Below are 19,664 nucleotides of genomic sequence, written 5' to 3'. Positions count from 1 at the left end.
TTTGATATCTAATAGGAAACAAACTAGTGATTAAGGGATCTGTAGAACTCAATGGGTTAAATTGCTAGGAATGATTGCTAGGTACTGAGACTCAGATTGAAATGCCAAATCTATTTGGAAAGAAAAAACTCAAGTAAGTATAATTTTATTCTCTTTTTGATATCTAATAGGAAACAAACTAGTGATTTAGGGATCTGTAGAACTCGAGGGTTAAATTGCTAGGAATGATTGCTAGGTACTGAGACTCAGATTCTTAAAGTCAAACTATTTCTCTTTTATTTTCACTCCAGTACTTACAGTCCACCTACATATTCAACCTGCTAAAACAATTTAGGAGTACTTGCACAGGTGGAGGAAAAAATGTACCTAAGTACCTACTGACCAAAATTCTTTGTGTTCAAGCTAATGCTACTGACACACATTTCTTCCTGTTCTATACTTCTTTCTTTCTTGTACACCTATTTTCCTACTTGATTATTTTATTTATTTTTATTTTTTTTACTTATTTTCTTTCTTTTTCATCTTCAGGGAAAAGTAAAAAAAGCCCATCCTCTCATAATAGTAGCCATGGCAATGACAGCATGGAGGAAGAAACAAACTTTTATATTGTCATTAAACAAAAGGATTCTAGTCATCCTAGTAATTCTAGTCAGGATGATGCAAGTAATGCCAGTGACCATGCAAGTATTACTAGTGAGGGCCATCCTAGTGCCCATCCAAACAATGCTTGTGTCCATAGCAATGCTAGTCCCCATCCAAGCAATGCTAGTGCTCATCCAAGCAATGCTAGTGCTCATCCAAGCAATGCTAGTGAAGACCATGCAAGCAATGCTAGTGACCATCCAAGCAACACTAGTGCCAATGCTAGTCAAGATCATGCAAGTCAGGAACAGCACACTATGTCCTCTATGTATGCTTTCACAAAAATAGAACAGCAAGGCAACCACAAAAGTAAGTAAATAATCAACCATGTATGTTTGTAGTTGTGGACCTAGGTATCTATGGTATACAGATTTTACTTTTCTTATTTTTATGAGGAAAAAATTTGCTTGATACTGAAATGTGAATTATTCCAGGAATTACTTGTAAAGAGTATAGGAGTAATCCCAAAACTTCAATTTTAACCTCTAATTTCCTTTTATTTCACAGTTAAGTGTGCAGTGTGCCTAGCTAATCGTGTGGCCTCTGTATGGAACAATGAGGTGTGTAATAAATGCTACCAGTTTTACTTGACCATTCAAACCAACAGTCTACCATTGAGCTGTCGAAATGATACAAGCTGTGTGAAGTTTTCTCCGTCCAAGTATTGTCCATTACACAAGTATCAGAAATGTGTGCAAATCATTGCAAATGGTAAGAAGGCATTACTTATAATTATAATTCTATCATTTTGGGAACCCACCAACTTCAGTGATGCACTTGTCAACGCATTGGACTTTGGATCTGGAGTTTGATGGTTTGAGTCCAAGTCAAGTCTTGAATTTATCTGGGTGTAATAATCGGGGATTGATATTTGTGACAAGCATTTAAATATGCTTAAGTAACACAAAAAAAAATCCTTTTTTTATTCTGCAAATGGTAAGAAGGCATTATAATTATAATTCTATCATTTTGGGAACCCACCAACTTCAGTGATGCACTTGTCAACGCGTTGGACTTTGGATCTGGAGTTTGGTGGTTTGAGTCCAAGTCAAGTCTTGAATTTATCTAGGTGTAATAATCGGGGATTAATATTTGTGACAAGCATTTAAATATGCTTAAGTAACAAAAAAAAATCCTTTTTTTATTTTGGGAACCCTACTTGGTTCTTCAAACTTAGAAGAAGTTTTTGAAGTGATATAGTTTTGAAGAAGTAATACAAGTATATTTACCATGTCATATAGTTAATCTATCATGAATTTGTTTTAAAGCACAGCGTTTTCACAACTTTTGTGGATATCACAGCATTACCTCCTTTCTCCTTTGCAATCAATTTCCATGTTTCAATAATCATTTTACACTGGTTATGCCGCCACTGATCGCTACTCAATTAAAGTAGCTAGGTACTCAATCGTTCTCACGATGCTGTGTGCACCCCGAAATTCAAGTACAGAGCCGAAAAAACTTCGACCCCGCCAGGAATTGAACCTGGGACCTCCGGCGTGCAAGCCTAGTAGAATGCCCACTAGGCCACGGAGGCCTGCTCATAATATTTATAACACTACTTAATGAATAACATTAAATAAATGACATTATGACATTCAGTATTTTAACTTTTTGCAAATCAGTAATGTTCTTCAAAAAGTTCTCTTTGCTACCAGTAAACCAATGTTCCAGGACATATTCCCTAACTACATATCTTCAATTTTCTTTCAGACTTTGATCAAAACAAGAGTGAGACTAGTATTGAACAAAATATTGCTCCTTCAAGTAATAATATGATCAAAGAAGTTGAAGATATCAGGAATGATACTGAATCATTACAGTCAAGTGATATCAATGAGCATCAAAGGATTCAAGTAATAATATGATCAAAGAAGTTGAAGATATCAGGAATGATACTGAATCATTACAGTCAAGTGATATCAATGAGCATCAAAGGACAGAAGGAAAGGAGATAAATCAAGATAATGATCTTACTGTACACAGGAAAGATGAATCAGGTAATAAACTAGTGCACCAGCCTAGTTAGACAGGAAGTCCACCTGTCTTGTAAAAGTGTCACCTGGGGTGAACTTTGTCTTTAAGTAAGGTTCGTTCTTGGAACGCCTGGCTTTCTTCTATTCTGTCCTCCTTCTTTGTTTGATTTCGGGACGATAAGACCAGTTCTCTTTATCAAACCTCTTGAAAAACAAAAGAAAAAGTTATCCCTACCATTCTCAAATGTCATTCGATATAAGAGTAGATATACCTATATTAGAAAGATTTACCACTACATCCAGGCGTACCCTGGGTAACGATTTAAGACCTCTGTTGTTACAGTTCCCTCTATCAAACCTAAAAGAAGAAGAAAAAGAAAAAAAGGAGCTTTCTTACTACATAGTCTTCACAGACCACACAGGTTCTTCATTTCATCTAACAACCTTCTCATTCAACTCATGTGTTTTGAAACCCATCAAAGGTTTTATTTTGAAAACACAAAAAATAAAAATAACAATAATAAAGAATTAATTATTTATTTAGAAAAACTTATGATTTATTTGGAAAAATAATACAATGACGTCTTATTAAAAGAAAATAACTTGGAAATAATAATATTTATTAAGAAAAACAATATTATGGAAAATAATTATAAAATAATATGAAATAGGTACGTGAGTATTTTGCTCGATGCACTGATTAATACTCAACTGCACTATTCCTTGCATTTCCCTATACAGTCAGCATGGAATGCTGAGTCAGCTCTTGCTGTTTAACCAGTTTGTGGGTACATATCTTTCATGTTTCAGAAGTGATCTGCGAAGTTTGTCAGATGATGGTAGTGCTTGTTGACCAGAAAGTATGTTCCCAGTGTTACAAATTCTACAATATCATAGAAAGCAACCGAATCGCTGTCAGTTGTACCAAGGACGCCAGATGTTTGAGAATGAGTGTCAGTCAATATTGTCCTCTGCATAGATTCGAAACCTGTCGAAAATTGATCCTAAATGACGGTAAGGAAGTAATAAATAAATGCTCATAGAGTTAGTAAAATTTTGTTCTTTCTACTAGTAAGAGTACCTAGTTAACTTTTTGGGGAAATTAGATCAAACGTTTGTCTTTTTTTTTTTTTCTTCATTGCTGAAAAACATTTGTCTTTGTAGGACGTTTTGATGTAAATTTAACATGTACCCGAACCATTTTTTTTTTTTCACCTACTTTGTTGTTTTTTTTTATTAAAAATTCTATAATGACAATACTTAAGTTGTAACTAAGGCATCTCTAGTATATTTGGAACTTGGAACCCAGACGAGTTTGGAGCTTTGAGGAAGAAATCGTAAGTGCATTAAACATTGAGTAGAGAGTTTCACGAATTAAAATACTAACCGATATGTTCACAGAAAGGAAAACTATCTCACCTACAAATGTGAACTATGAGGTCCGAGTGGTATTGGAAAATTTAAAACTTAGTGAATTTCCTGCAGCAAAAGGCAGGACACAAAAAGGAAATTTCGAAATATCTCAGGAGATGAAAACAGATGGTTGCTCACTGAACAATAATATTTGCTGTGAGAATAAACGAAACTTTCTCAACCAAATGAATCTGAGAGAGCGGCGGTCTTCTTGTAGTCCAAGAGAACAAACGACGCCCAAGTATGAACTCAGGAGTGGGGTTAGCAAGATTTTGAAGTCGGACCCAACTCATCAAGGAAGCTTGGATAGGATTGTCAAAATTTTCAAGCTAAGAACTACCCATGATGGCCTATCGTTTGAAGGTAGACCTTGAACTGTCTTAGTGTGCATTCATTCTATTAATTTGGTTGTGGTTCAAGATGACTTGCTTTCTGTTTATAATTTTTAATCTGTAGTTTGCTTTGTACATATTAACTTCATTTCCTCTACCTCCTAACCCAATAAGAATAGGTGGGGTCATAACTCATAACACGGTCTCTAATAAAAGGGACACAATAGAAGTTAGACCGATATAACGGTATAACCTAACCACCTAAGTAATCCTCTCCGGTTACTAGCGCTTTCTTTCACTTGGCTTGAACTCCTCTGCTTGTCTTTTCTTTCTTCTTCTTTTGCTATTAGTCGATTTTATATCTACATATTTGAAAGTGATGGAAGAAACAGCTTCATTTTTCGCATTTCCCAGTAACGACATAGAAATTTATTATCATCATTTCAAGTTAAAATGTGTAAAAATTTAAAAAACTTTATTAAAAAAAAAAAAAAAAAAAAAAAAAATCGTTTTTACGCTCTACCCTAACGTATGTCCGATATTGTCTTACTTCTGTTGCAGGTCCTTCTCATGAAGATTTTACAGCTCAAACTGTTGAATCTATTGTTGATGAAAAATCACATCTAAATAGAACAAGGTCCAGTGAAAAATGTGAGAGATCTTATACAAGTGAATCTGCTGGTGAAGTAGAGAAAACCACCAATTGTAATAGTCCCAAGCCTATTCAAAATACAACTTTAACAGTTATGAGACAATCAAAGAAAATAGATGCTTCAAAAGTTGAGACAAATTTAGAAGCAGCAACCAATACAAGACATTTGAAAGAAATACATAGTTCTAGTGTTCCTGAACTTGTTGAAACAACCACTATTCAACAAACAAAGGATTTACAAAATTTAGTGAGTGACGTCTTTGCTGACAGTGCAACCGAGGAACTAGAAGCAACAAAAAATATTAATAGCCCAATAGACTCGCACAGCCAAATACCAGAGACAAACAAGGGAGACAATTCGATTGTTGACAGTAAAATTTCAGGAGGAGAACAAAATGAGAGTTTGAATTCAGGAAAAATGCAAATCACAAAATCTGAAGAAGTGGACAAGAACATTGAAGGTAGAACTAGAAGAGAAGTGCAAAATGATAACGGGAATTCAAATGATGTGCCAGATACTACAACTCGAGTTCTGAAGGAAATAATAGAAACAAATTGTAATCCAGACTTAGTTCCAGATTCAACCTCACCTGACAAAGTAATAAAAGATTTGAAAAACCGAACTAGAAACTCAAATAAAATGTCTAACCTAAATTTAGACACAAGTTTAGAAAAAGGACTAAATAGTAACATCAAAGAAACCAAAAAATCACGCGAATCCAATGTTGGGAGTGAAATGTCAAAGAAGGAAAAAATCGCTAATGATAACAAAAAACGAGAAACTTCTGCAAAATTAACTCGTGAACCTGAACCTCTGAAAAAGAAAGTAAAAGAAACTGACAAAGTGAAATGTTCACCAAAGGTAAAAGAGCTCAGTATGAATAGCAGGAATATTAAATTTGTAAACATTTTCGAAGGAGTCGAAGAAGAGAGTAATTGTAAGTTAACACAAAAGAGTGTAAAAAGAATGCCCAAAGATAAATCTAGTCCTCTGGTTGTCCGGCCAACATTTAAACATCGATTTGACAAAGAAAAACATCGGCGTGTGAGTGATGACAAATTGGATAACTGTGAACTGATTCGTGATAATTTAAAATTAAAAGATGACGTTCGAAAAATTGGGAAAAGCATCGACAGAGATAAAATAATGCAAGATGAATTGAAAGGTAATCCATCAGTTTGTGGTAAAAGAAAATTACAAGATATTGAACCACCTAGTAAATCAACAGATATTAATTGTAGCAACACTCAAAAAAGAAAGTCTACTGGTAGCATTAAACCTGACACTTCTAAAAGCTCGCCAAAAAGGAAAAGACGTCTGAGTGAAGAAGTGAAGTCTTCCAATGAGAAGAAATATTCCAACAAGGAGCACGACAGTGTTAAATGTCAAATGTCGAAGAAATATCCTGAGAAGAAATCAAACACTCATGAAAAACGTGGTAAAACTACATCGACACGTGACGGCCAAATGAATCAGTCTGTTGAAGGTCAGCTTTTGAAGAAAAATATTAAAAATATCATACAGAAATGGAATACAAGAACAGTTGAAAATGAAGTGGTGAGAGAACCAATAAGCAAAAGTAGTACTGAAAATAATGAACAAATGAGCGATATATCTACTATCGAAGTTTCAACCAAAGATGTACTTACGACTAGTAAATCGCCTGATCCTACTCCTTGTGTAGAAGTTTCAACCCCTACGGATAGTTCCGATATAGCACCTGATCCCGCTCCTTATGTAGAAGTTTCAACCCCTACAACTTCCGGTAAATCATCTGATCCCACTCCTTTTGTAGCAGATACAACCCCTACTACCAGTTCCTGTAAATCACTCGATCCCGCTCCTTGTGTAGAAGTTTCAACTCCTACGACAACTTCCGATATATCATCTGATCCCGCTCCATGTGTAGAAGTTTCAACTCCTACGACCAGTTCCTGTAAATCAACTGATCCCGCTCCATGTGTAGAAGTTTCATCCCCTACGGCAACTTCCGATATATCTGATCCCGCTCCATGTGTAAAAGTTTCAACCCCTACGGAAAGTTCCGATAAAGCACCTGATCCCACTCCTTGTGTAGAAGTTTCAACCCCTACAACCTCCGATATATCACCTGATCCCACTTCTTTTGTAGAAGTTTCAACCCCTACAACTTCCGATATATCACCTGATCCCACTCCTTGTGTAGAAGTTTCAACCCCTACGACCAGTTCCGATATAGCACCTAATCACGCTCCTTATGTAGAAGTATCAACCCCTACGGCAAGTTCCGATTTATCACCTGATCCCGCTCCTTGTGTAGAAGTTTCAACCCCTACGACCAGTTCCTGTAAATCACCTGATCCCGCTCCTTGTGCAGAAGTTTCAACCCCTACAACTTCTGGTAAACCGCTTGATCCCGTTCCATGTGTAGAAGATTCAACCAAATATGTGTCTAGTTCCAATAAATCACCCGAACCTGCTAAAAAATCAGGTGTGATATTGGATTTTGTCGCCAATGATGAATTAGATTTTGATGAAGATCTTAAGGATCAAGATACTCCGAGTGAGAAGAACAGCCAATCATCCAATTTAGATATCGGTTCCAACAATGTAACCTCTAGCATGAATGAAACAAATGAACCCTCCAGACGCAGTCCCACTCCGGGCAATGATAAGTCTCCCATTGAGAAAAATATACAAATGCCTCACCAAACTAATGAATTCCAAAGCGATTCTTCACCAATGAAAACAAAAGAGTCTGTGTCCCGTTCTGGACCGAGAAAAACTTTTTCCAAGGATTGCAACGAAATTAACATCAGGCCTGCAGATAGCAGTGTGATTAGTAATGAAAATTCGAATGGAGTGAAAACCTTCGAAAGTGAATCTAGACCTTCGACTTTGCAAAACGTAGAAAATGAGGCCAAGAAAGTCCGTCGAGAAAATCAAAAAGAAAAGACAGGGACAGATAACGTAATACCGAGTAGTGAGAGTCGAGAGAATAGATTAAGGACCATGGAGCCGAGTTGCGGAATGAACTTGAATAACTGTCCGCCACTAGATAGAAATGTCAACTCCAAAACTGTGAACAACAAAGAAGTTTTTGATTTTAGTACAGACAACATTCTTCTTGTCAAACAGGTAAGATTTTATTTCCTAGTATAAGTTTGGCAAGACTTTCATTTACAGTTTAAGCCTAGTATTTTTGTGAAAATTTCTAAACTGTTCTTTCAATTTTGCAACTTTGTATTAATTATGAAGGGGAAAGGTGAAAACACCGTGTTTAATTTCAGATTTATTGGGTCAGTAAATTGTAGAACTCCAAAAAAAGGTCCTAATCGCGGTCAAAATCTGATGTACAAAAACATTTTATATCGTGAGATAGGATTTATGCATTTATGTATGTATAATGTATATTGAGGGATATATTCTTGTTGCAGGAAGTAGCTTCTCAGCTACGGTCATCGTATTATTCTCTTCTCGACTTTATCTGTACTGTATCCTGTGAACGAAGATGGCCCTACATAAATAGACTTTTCACAAACAACAGTCTGAATGTAATGCGTATGGCTGTAGCCTGCTATGCACTTCAATGGAATGGGACTTATAAATTCTCGCAGCTTTTGAACTTACTTCAAACGTTACTTGGAGAGCGTTATAAAACGCTGGTTACCTCTGTGACGCGACTGGTGATTGTTCTCGCTAATGATGAGGTGAGTACATATCCAATGATCCACCATTCAATAGTTTGGGACTCCATTATGGTCACATATTATATTTTTGATAGACCATACTTAGTGCTCCTATATGATCTCATTGCTACTAAACAAACATACAACAGTATTAAATGATTAGGTCTTCCTTTTTTTTTATGCTTTCCTCGAATTTTGTCCACCAAAATACATATATTGCGCCATTTGTTGTCCGCTGCAGTTACAGTAGAACCTCGATTATTTCAACTAATTAGGACCTGGGGTAGGTTGAAATAATCACTTTCTATGATCTTTTCCTCTGATATGATAGGATATAGGATATCCTATGAAAGATAGGAAGAAAACAATAGATTTTGGAGTTGAAATCATCGAGATTCTACTGTATCTTAATACTAACGGTATTCTGAATTCCCAGGTGTTTGATAACATGATACTGGAGTTTGCCATGAAATGTGCCAAAACTATATTGATCTCCCGACAAAAAAGACAGTGGTATTATACGTCCAAGGTATGTACGTACTGGTTAAGATTTTAGACTTAAAGTTGGAAATTTTCAGGAGTGTTTTTGGCTGGTGTTGGATTGATTGATATCGTATGAAGATGAAGGGATTGGTTGATATCGTATTGTATGTTCGATTTTCAAAGGATTCTCATCCTAAGTAGTACTTATATACCGTGTAAAATTTGCCAGCGGGCGCGCACTACCCTGTGCTTAGACACGATCCTTGTTTTGACTGCTGCACTAAATTAAAAAAGTACTCTTACTTAGAACAGAATAAACAAGATATAAATTACATTCTGCGTTATTTCTTTTTCAGATTCTTCCTCGTGTAGTGCACGAAACAGGTTTGTATTTTGAAGCATTCAAAATTATGGTGGAAGAAGAGATGGAAATAAGGACTCCTTTTGTAGTAAACACGATGCACCAGGTTCTAGTCAAGAGAGATAAGGTTGATTGTGACTATTTTGTCAAAACTGTGCTCAAAATGTATCCCAATGGGTCCCACGTTACACTTTTTCCCCAGAAAAACCACCTTGATTTGTTAACAAAGCTGAAAAACTACCGTAGTAAAAGATATACAGACTGGTTACGAACTATGCCCAGCTTTATTGTAAGGTTACACTTGAATGAAGAACCGAGCACAAACTCAATCGTGAGCATTAGTAAACATGTCGAGAGTGGAGTACGGTCCTTACAACACACAGTGGTAGAGGAAAACGATCTGTCGAAGAAAGATAGAGGTGGAACTATCAGTGAAAATAGAAATGTACGAACTTCGAATCATGTTGAATCTCAGGATAAAGGCGGTCGTTCTGAACATTTTGTGAACAATACTGCCACCCAAATGGCCACATCCAATGACTATCAACCCGACTACTCTAACAGCTCTGATAAGTCCTCTAACCATTGTTTTTCGAACTTATGTAATACTGACTGCGTACGGTCATCCAACATCAATGATTCAGGAAATGTTGATATCGTGAACAATACTGCCACCCAAATGGCCACATCCAATGACTATCAACCCGACTACTCTAACAGCTCTGATAAGTCCTCTAACCATTGTTCTTCCAACTTATGTAATACTGACTGCGTACGGTCATCCAACATCAATGATTCAGGAAATGTTGCTATTCAAGTACAGCAACCTTCTGGTAGCGGAATTTCTAGCACGAAATCTTTTCCAACTCTTGAAGAAGCTGTCAGTTTTTCAGTCTCATGTAACAGATCTACGTCCGGAATATTTGGCAAGACATCTACCCAAGAAGTATCTAGTAAACCTGTTTCACCAGAAGTATTGGACAAGACGTCCCCCTCAGGTGTATGTACAGCAACCTTCTGGTAGCGGAATTTCTAGCACGAAATCTTTTCCAACTCTTGAAGAAGCTGTCAGTTTTTCAGTCTCATGTAACAAATCTACGTCCGGAATATTTGGCAAGACTTCTACCCAAGAAGTATCTAGTAAACCTGTTTCACCAGGAGTATTGGAGAAGACGTCCCCCTCAGGTGTACTTGGCAAAACTACAACTCCAGAAGTATTTGGAAAATCAAACTTGGGATTTTTTGGCAAAAATTCTATTGCAGAAATATTTGGCACAAGTTCTGTGCCTAAAGAATTAGGCAAATCAACTTCAAATGGCAAAACTTCTACATCTGAAGTATTGGACAAATCAACTTCAAATGACAGGAATTCTACATCTCAAGTATTGGAAAGATCAACTTCAAGACTATTTGGCAGAACTTCTACATCTGAAGTATTGGACAAATCAACTTCAAATGACGAAAATTCTACATCGCAAGTATTGGACAAATCAACTTCAAATCCCGAAAATTCTACATCTCAAGTATTGGAAACAAGGTTATTTGGCAGAACTTCTACATCTGAAGTGTTGGACAAATCAACTTCAAATGACGAAAATTCTAGACCTCAAGTATTGGACAAATCAACTTCAAATGACGAAAATTCTACATCTCAAGTATTGGAAAGATCAACGTCAAGATTATTTGGCAGAATTTCTACATCTGAAGTGTTGGACAAATCAACTTCAAATGACGAAAATTCTAGACCTCAAATATTGGACAAATTAACTTCAACACTATATGGCCACAGTACCACTCCAGAAGTATTTGGAAAATCAAACTTGGGATTTTTTGGCAAAAAATCTGCCCCAGAAATATTTGGAAAAACGTCCACATCTGAAGCAGTGGACAAATCGACTTCAGGAATATTAGGCCAAACTTCGTCCCCGGGCATACTTAACAAAACTTCTTCTCCACCAGTATTGGGCACAACATTTTCAGAATGGCTTGGTAACTCAACTTCAGGAGTATTTGGCAAGTATACACAAGAAGAATTTAGCAATATTTCGGCAGAGTTTTGGAAAATGACCAACACATTCAAGTCATCTCCTACACGAGACAGCACAGTTGAAAGAACGACCGGTCCCTTTGGTCAAAATATCTTTCAGACTCAAAGTCCGGACCAAGAAGTCATTCGATGCAATTCAAGTGTTGACTCAAGATCTTCTCAATGGGATCAAAATATCTTTCAGACTCAAAGTCCGGACCAAGAAGTCATTCGATGCAATTCAAGTGTTGACTCAAGATCTTCTCAATGGGATCCCACCACTGCTAACTGTTCTCAGGACGATGATATTGAAGTTTTAGATGTCGTAGTACCAAGCCCGAAAATCGTAAGTGTCATTGATATTGATTCGGATGACAGCAACGGAGTCCCGGAATCATTTAATACACGCGAAAATGAACCCGGCGTAAACAATGTGTCTCAAGAATCCATTACGAACAGGTCTAATAACAACCAAGGTAGTCAAACAGAATCTACAAACGAGCAAAGGAAGAGAAGAATCTCGTTTAATAATACGCCTGATATAAGAGAAATTCAGAGAATTGTGTATGAGGATAGTGGTGAAGAAGAGGATAACTTGACAACAAGAAACAAACGAATGAGACAAGAAGAAAATGTATTAGACAGCATGAATGAACCGAGGACCCGTATTGAAGGTGAGTTGCTGTTTATTTATCTATGCTAAAGTTTTTTGTGACAAGCATTTATGCTTAACACAACTGAAATGTCTTAATACAACGGTAGGTACTTCATCAGCTTGTATACCCAACTGGCCAGTCAGTCACTCATCCCGACAGAACACTCATCAGAACTAGAGATGTGTATAGAGTGAGTGAGTCATGAAAAAGAATTACTCGTTCAATGAACTAAAACGAAAAAAAATAGAACTCGTTTTTTAACTCACTTATAGTAATCTCACCTATCTAGTTTTCAGAACTTAACTTGATTGTTTCTTTTACATGATTGGTTTCGTCAGCACCCTCAGTACATCACTCGGATGCAGTCGCCAGCTTTATATCTAGCCTCAGAGAGTATACATACTTGAGCAAGACGGATAAGATGAGTTTCATTCGGCAATTCTATTCCAGTCCACTGGCTCGAACCAAGTTCCTAAACGAGACACTGTGTAAGTCAACTTTTATTATTATTATTATTATTATTATTATTATTATTTTCAAGATCACGTCAACACCTCATCATATATTTTACTACATGTGAGGCAACAATAGACGTTAATGGTACTACACCAGTCCAACCATCAGGTCCGACACCAGGAACTCATGTAAAACCGGCGTTATAGCGTGGGCTTTGGTTCACATATTATTCAAGTCATCAGCTCCCATGGCGTAGTAGTCACTGCACTCGCCTTGCGCGCGGGAGACCCGGGTCCGATTCCCGGCGATGTCAAAAATTTGTATCATGCATAGGTTTGATTCCGTGACTGGCTATTGTGAGGTCCGTTCAGCCTCGTGAGGAAAATGAGTAGCTATGTAATATAAATGCGCACTGCGACCGGTGCCAGCATTGTAGGTTGGATGCTGGATTATTGAGACATTTGAAAAATCCTACAGTGCGAGCACAAAAGTTGGTTGTGATAGAATAACACAAAGAAACGGCATTTACTATAAAACAAATTCTTTACTCTGCTCGGTTAATGAACTAGCTGATATCACATGACTTTCAGGTGAGAGGCAAAGTGTTGAGGTGTTGCGGAATCTGTACGAAGTAGTTCTGAACAAAGTGATAGATCCTGGGTCTGTAACTACAAACGTGGATTATGAGCACGTGACTGAACTGACTAAATTCAATGTGGATGCCTTTATCAAAACCCCCGTGGTAAGCCATCTATTGTTTCATTATTCAATATTATGGTATGGTATTTTTTACGGTATGGAGTTTTGGTATGGTCACATAATAATGGAGCTCTAAGGGTACAGAACGCCTAAGGCGTTAACCTCGCCTAGTGGTTGCCTTCCACTCAAGAGTCTATTATTATTATGCCGGCCAGCCAACCTCAGTGGTACACTGGTTAACCCGTAGGACTTTAGATCTGGAGGTTGATGGTTCGATTCCAAATCAAGTCATAAAATTTATCTAGGTGTAATGATTGGGGAACGCGAACGATATTTGTGACGAGCATTTAAGTATGCTTAACACAATTAAAAATTCCTTTATTATGCTGGCCACTGACGCTCAGACCGTCTGACACACCTAGGTCTGTCTGAGACGGTCTAACAGATATAGCTCGGAAGCTTTTTCCGCCACACACTCTCAGATGGTCTGAGCGTGAATGGAGCCAGCCTATTTAGCTTAGAGGGGAGTGCGCCTGTCTTGTAAGCGCTGGACCACTGGTTTGAATCTCGCCTGGGGTGAACTTTATTCTAAGTAAACAGATAAAGTTCGTCGTTTTCCTTGTAAGCGCTAGGCCATGTACCGGCCAGGGGAAACTTTGTTCTACACATATAAGATTCGTTCTCAAAACGGCCGGCTTTTTAGCTGTTTTCCTTCTCTCTTCGAATAAATGAAACGTTATTTCTTTCTATTACTAGATTACTACAGTTATAGCGAAGCTATACTAGTAATGAGAAAGTAGGTAGGTATTGCAATCGGTCCAAATTTTTTGTACAAAAAAAAAAATCACAAAGGACATTTAAGTAATGCAGCTACCATTATCAGGATAATGCCTCACAATAATGTGAAGAGCAACAGTAATAATCTTGTCTGACCACACCGATTGTGTTACCAACTATTACAGATTTGTGAAGACAAGTGGTCCCCTTTGAAGATTTGGTTGTTTCTGTCACAATTCCAGAAGAGGTCTGAAGCAGTATCTGTTCTGCAGAGTAAGTAATCATAGTGCTTATCAAGCGTGCCGGGAGGCGCGCGAACGTCAAGAGTCCGGAGCGCCGCCCGGCCTATATATACATAATTTCATATGCATACTGCTAGAATAGGATGAAAGAGTCCCTTTACCCCGGGCAGTAGGCTATTTATTGTAGTCAAATCATGGAATAATATTGGGGATGAAAATTTATACCTCCCCTAAGGAGTCCTCTGTTCTCCTTGGATTGCATTTCAGCTAGATTTTTTTTTTATATATATATTATTATTATTATTATTTTTTTTTTTTTTTTTAAAGGATTTTTTTATTAAGCCTTTTTCATTTTAAATGTAAATTTATTTTTGTTTGTTTTCCCCAGAATACAGCTTATTGGAAGAAGATTTGACCAAGTGGCGTCTGAATTGGCAGGAGTCAGATTTAGAACAGTACTGTCAGGTGGTGACCCTACTGCTCAACACGTACCGTGAGGACAAGTACGTCAGCCTAAACATGTGTCGGACCTTGCTATTTCTCCACAAGATCAAAGCCTACTCGACGACGGGTGAGTGCATAGAGTTGCCTACATTTTTCTAGCTAGGGGAGGTATAATAATATATGTTTTATTATATTTTACTTTTTTTTAATTCTAGACCTTAAGACTAAACTTACACTTACATAGTACTAAAAGTAAACTAATCCTACATATGTAGGTATCCATCGCAGTAGTTTGCACCCACAGAAAAAGAAGAAGAGAGAGAAAAAGAAATTAAAAAAAAAGGAGAGGATGAATAAGGAGGGGGTTGGGGAGGAAAAGGAGAAGAATAGATTAAACAGAGTAGACTAGCGTCTGGCTGTGCGACTATAAACAGGGAGAAGAACAGCTAGCCCTAACCAGCCTAGCCAACTGATACATAGAGTTGCCTACATCTATCTGGCTGTGCGACTATAAACAGGGAGAAGAACAGCTAGCCCTAACCAGCCTAGCCAACTGATACATAGAGTTGCCTACATCTATCTGGCTGTGCGACTATAAACAGGGAGAAGAACAGCTAGCCCTAACCAGCCTAGCCAACTGATACATAGAGTTGCCTACATCTATCTGGCTGTGCGACTATAAACAGGGAGAAGAACAGCTAGCTCTAACGAGCCTAGCCAGCTGATGGTTTCAAAGGGTTCTCTCTGCTTGAAAAGAACAAGCACAAGTCCTCACGATGGTTGACTGCGGTTCAGGACGAGCCAATTTAACATGGCTAGAGACCATCACCTCGGTCTAAAACTTCAGCTTTAATAGCTGAAGTTTGTGTCGACTGAGGAGGAAACAGCTTTTCCTGATAATGAGCTAGAAATTGACAATGAAATGTGCTGTTTTTCAGATTTCCCGCAAGTGCTTCAAAAGATACTTCTCATGATTCTGGACGAATACTTCTACATAAGCAATTGGTACTATGACACTTACAACGAATACTATCATCTCGGTGATCAGCTGTTCCCCGTCATATCGAGCACATTGGAACTGGGAGCGCGGCGGCTTGCACTCAGCACAAGTTTTACTCGGGGGTGTGTCAATTACCTGTGTCATTATAAACGTACAGATCTTGCTCTCGATCTCATTCAGAACTGTGCCAATTTGTCGCGCATCTATTCCCTTTATGTAAGTACTAGCAAGTTAGGTAGGTATATGTTTTTTTATTTACTAATAACAATTCATTCACAAGCTCATTAAACATAGAGCTGAATCCTCCTCGTCTAAAACTTCAGCTGAATAGCTGAAGATTCAGCTTAAATTTGTGTCAACTGAGGAGGAAACAGCTCAGGTCTATGGACGCAGTACACAAGGGATCAAGATGAGACCTTCTTAACTAGCAAGTTGTTCGTGCTTTACCACAGAAAATCGATCGGTTTATATTTCGGCTTTTTTATTATTACCATTCGGCTACAGCTGATGCCGCTACAACAACAATCTAGAATACATTAGGAATATTTCTACAAAATTTCAGCTCTCTAGGTGTTTGGAGTCTCAAGATAGAGCGATCAGCGTGTGAATGATAGAATAGATGTCGCTTTTATAATTATAAGAGTAAAGATCATTAAAGCCAGCCTAGTTAGCTAGGAAAGTAGCCGGTTTGATTCCCGCCTGAGGCAAACATTATCCTATACAAGTAAGGTAAATTCTCAGAATGGCTGGCTTTCTCCTATCCTGTCTACCTCTCTTCGATTTCGGGACGATAAGACCTCCATTGTAACAGTTCCGTCAGGTAGAAAATTTTCACTGGTTTTTTATTTCTTTTCATTTAGGAGCAAGGTGACATCATAGAGTTGAGAGATATCTACTCCATCGAAGAAATGTCCTTACATCTCACGTATGCTTTGGCTAATATCTCATCCGATCTCTTCAACCGCTTGAAAACCAACCAGACCGTCGTCAAAATCTTCCTAAAAAAGGTAAAAGAACTTCCAGAGTTTCATTATTATTTAGTTTCTTTACTTATATTAAAGAAAGGCAAGTACCTAATGTAATTTCAATTGCAGTCCTATCTCTATCAGCTTCCATAGCGTAGTGGTTACTACACTCGCCTGGCAGGCAGGAGACCCGGGTTCGATTTGCCACCACACACACACACACTCACAGGTTAAAAAAGTTGGGTCACCCATCCTTTTACTAACCTCACTTGCCTCAGCTTAACACAAGCTAACCGGAAAACAGCCTAGAACTTTCCCGGGAGTGTTTTAGAATTCTATCACTTGTGCTTAAACTTTGCTCACTTACCAAGTTTGTACAGTAGGTATAAACTCTTTATAACTAGCTGATCCAAAGCATCTGATGTATCACTGTTCCTGTCCTGACTAAAATGCATAATTACCATGATGTTTATTAATTGGCACTGCTCCAACCTGATAGTTGTGTGTCTTCTGAAGTCCAGACACAACATGTTTGATTATAAATGTTGATATTTCAACAATATCCAATGTTTTTAATCAAAATCAGGAATACTAGAGAAAGAATATCCTGGTATATTCTTATATGCAGCAAATGCTACAAACAGGTGATAGGCCCCTGGTAAGAACATGATTACTCCCAAGATGAGGAATGGCCAGAATCTGTCCTCATACTGAAAAGAAGAAGAATATGATTTTTTGATATTGAATGAAACTACATGTACAAAAGGTACTTAACTTGAGTGAAATAAATCTGCCATTGGTTTCCTAGTTCCTGTTAACTTGTAACATTTATATTTTTGAACCTGAGGCATTCTTTAGCAACATTTTTTTTTTCTATGGAAAATTTTATGGACTTTTTGTCTCCTTTTTTAATCAATTAAATTAATGTAAATTATCCCCACCCCCTCAGCTTCTCAACTACTCTGCTACTGGGGCAGTTCCCCTTTCTGGTTACCTCTTTTCCAATGTGTCCTGTGAAGATTAGTACACCAGCAGTTAATTGAACCATGCCCCCTATTGCCAGGAAGACTGCCAATGCTATAGCTTTCCATGGCACTTTCTCATGTTTGGAGTCCTGTATCTGAAAAATGATCACAAGTTCATATTTATTGGAATTTCAATTCCAATTATTTTGTTGGTTATTTGTCAAAAGTACCAAGGGGTACTTAGTTGAACTTACAGAGAATGTAAACAACCACTACTTAGGTAGTACTTTTTCAACTTCCGGTGGATCATTAAACTGTAGAAAACGGAGCAAGTGTTGATAAAATTGTAAGGAAGTAGTGCCTACCTTTAACAGGTACCAAACTATACATACCTGAAAACAATGGGAAATCAAATCCTCACTATCAGAGGATCTAGTGTGTTGAAATTTGGATTGGGTAAGGTACTTCAAACTTTGGAAGGTATTCACGCAACTACCGTAGGTTTTCTTGGCTCTCTTCATTTATGTAATGTAAAATACAACTGCTCACTAGACTGACCATTTACAATGATACAATCTGTACCCGCAGAGAAAAGCTCCCAAGTACCAAGCGGACAATACAAAAAAGCCAAATCAGCCAAAAGGTCCGTTTGAAATTTAAGTGATAAGACGATAAGAGTGATTTGATAAGGCTGATTAAAAATGAAAAGTCAAGAATCAAAGTTGGTAAACAAGATTTTTTTTTTTTTGTAAACAGATTTTTCAACTTTTAAGCCTATCTTTTTTGGCAGTTAAAATGTTAATCTCAGCATTAGACTGGTTATCCATGATTAGATAAATAAAGCACACAACTAATTGAAATATTGAAATTGAAAAGGAATAAAATCCAACACCACACACAAAAAATTCAACAGGTTGAAGAAAATTTTCAAAGTTCACCAAGTCGGTAAAATTTTCAAAGTCTGAAATGTAAACAAACAACAACTGATAATGAAACACCTCGAGAAGGCTCGAGAACACTCGCCGTAGTTCGGCACACCTCACAGCTAAACAAGTTTGAGTCGCTCACACACAAGGCACGAACCCAAAGCAACATGTTGAGGGAGACACATGACAAGCACTAGTTGTGAAAATCAAATCTCCTAGTTGGAGCCGTACCGCGAGCGAGAAGGGAAAAGTACACACGTACACCAAGATGTGTCACTGTTAAGCTCAATGAGAAGACTACCAAATTTTATTATTTTACACCAGTACAGGGTAGCCGATAGGCTAGCATGTAAGAATCAAAAGTTAACGCGTTGCGACTAAACTGAATGCCTGATCATATGTTATTTAACCCTTGAGGGTTCTATACAGGTTAACCCATTAGGTATGGCGTTAACACTCTCATTAAAATTATGTTCATTGCCTACAGGAGATTCGGAAAAAATCGAGTGAAACTCACACGTGGGAACAGGATTTTTACTTCATAGAAAGCCCCTAAATGCCCGGGACCCCTTTCCGCATCCCTGGAGACTGAAAAAGGTTAGGATACCTAATTTTTTCATCAGGGCCTGTAGACTGCAATCTAAAATTTAATTTTAATGAGAGACGAGAGCAGTGAAAGTGGTCACGATATCACGCGAAAACAGCTCTCGTCGCGGGCCCCAAGTTTGACACGCCTGCTCAAAGACGACAAAGGCTGATTGTGAGCTTCATTTTTTAAAACCCATGAATCCAACAAATTTTGACCTCCTTGAAAAGTTAGAACCGATTCATGAAATTTTAAAATTTTTCAGATACAGATAACTCAGATCTCAGATAAGTGAAATGTGAAATTTAAATTGAAGAAGTGATAAGAAATAAAACTGAGTTTCATTTTTTAAAACCCATGAATCCAACAAATTTTGACCTCCTTGAAAAGTTAG

General features: G+C 37.6%; 2 protein-coding genes across 2 annotated transcripts; one reads left to right on the top strand and one right to left on the bottom strand.

Moving 5' to 3' along the window:
• The first annotated feature begins 581 nt into the window (after positions 1 to 581).
• LOC103521309 lies at positions 582 to 16,910 on the top strand. The gene is made up of 19 exons (XM_026829616.1): positions 582 to 951; positions 1,150 to 1,353; positions 2,356 to 2,409; positions 2,484 to 2,642; positions 3,429 to 3,632; positions 4,020 to 4,394; positions 4,925 to 8,133; positions 8,433 to 8,705; positions 9,121 to 9,213; positions 9,524 to 10,051; positions 10,208 to 10,526; positions 10,714 to 11,690; positions 11,775 to 12,228; positions 12,549 to 12,698; positions 13,257 to 13,408; positions 14,328 to 14,415; positions 14,773 to 14,955; positions 15,767 to 16,044; positions 16,689 to 16,910. The coding sequence occupies exons 1-19, from the start codon at positions 582 to 584 to the stop codon at positions 16,908 to 16,910; spliced, it is 8,292 nt and encodes a 2,763-aa protein (XP_026685417.1).
• Positions 16,911 to 17,149: 239 nt separating this feature from the next.
• LOC103519753 (transmembrane protein 230-like) lies at positions 17,150 to 18,480 on the bottom strand. The gene is made up of 3 exons (XM_008484872.2): positions 18,151 to 18,480; positions 17,788 to 17,913; positions 17,150 to 17,503 (listed from the first exon to the last, which is right to left on the bottom strand). The coding sequence occupies exons 1-3, from the start codon at positions 18,277 to 18,279 to the stop codon at positions 17,366 to 17,368; spliced, it is 393 nt and encodes a 130-aa protein (XP_008483094.1). The 5' UTR covers positions 18,280 to 18,480; the 3' UTR covers positions 17,150 to 17,365.
• Positions 18,481 to 19,664: the final 1,184 nt, after the last annotated feature.

Source organism: Diaphorina citri, unplaced genomic scaffold, assembly GCF_000475195.1.
Source record: "Diaphorina citri unplaced genomic scaffold, Diaci psyllid genome assembly version 1.1 scaffold4, whole genome shotgun sequence".
Lineage (NCBI taxonomy): Eukaryota > Metazoa > Arthropoda > Insecta > Hemiptera > Psyllidae > Diaphorina > Diaphorina citri.
Note: the sequence above shows the minus strand (reverse complement) of the source record. Positions and strands in the feature narration are given on the sequence as shown.

Excerpts from the sequence above, each read along its gene's own strand:
- LOC103519753 (XM_008484872.2), bottom strand. The coding sequence starts at position 18,279 with ATGAAGAGAGCCAAGAAAACCTACGGTAGTTGCGTGAATACCTTCCAA. Across the intron at positions 17,914-18,150 it reads TGATTTCCCATTGTTTTCAG|ATACAGGACTCCAAACATGA; the intron begins GTATGTATAGTT and ends ATCATTTTTCAG. Across the intron at positions 17,504-17,787 it reads CAGGACACATTGGAAAAGAG|TATGAGGACAGATTCTGGCC; the intron begins GTAACCAGAAAG and ends TCTTCTTTTCAG.
- LOC103521309 (XM_026829616.1), top strand. The coding sequence starts at position 582 with ATGGAGGAAGAAACAAACTTTTATATTGTCATTAAACAAAAGGATTCT. Across the intron at positions 4,395-4,924 it reads TGATGGCCTATCGTTTGAAG|GTCCTTCTCATGAAGATTTT; the intron begins GTAGACCTTGAA and ends CTTCTGTTGCAG. Across the intron at positions 13,409-14,327 it reads CCTTTATCAAAACCCCCGTG|ATTTGTGAAGACAAGTGGTC; the intron begins GTAAGCCATCTA and ends CAACTATTACAG.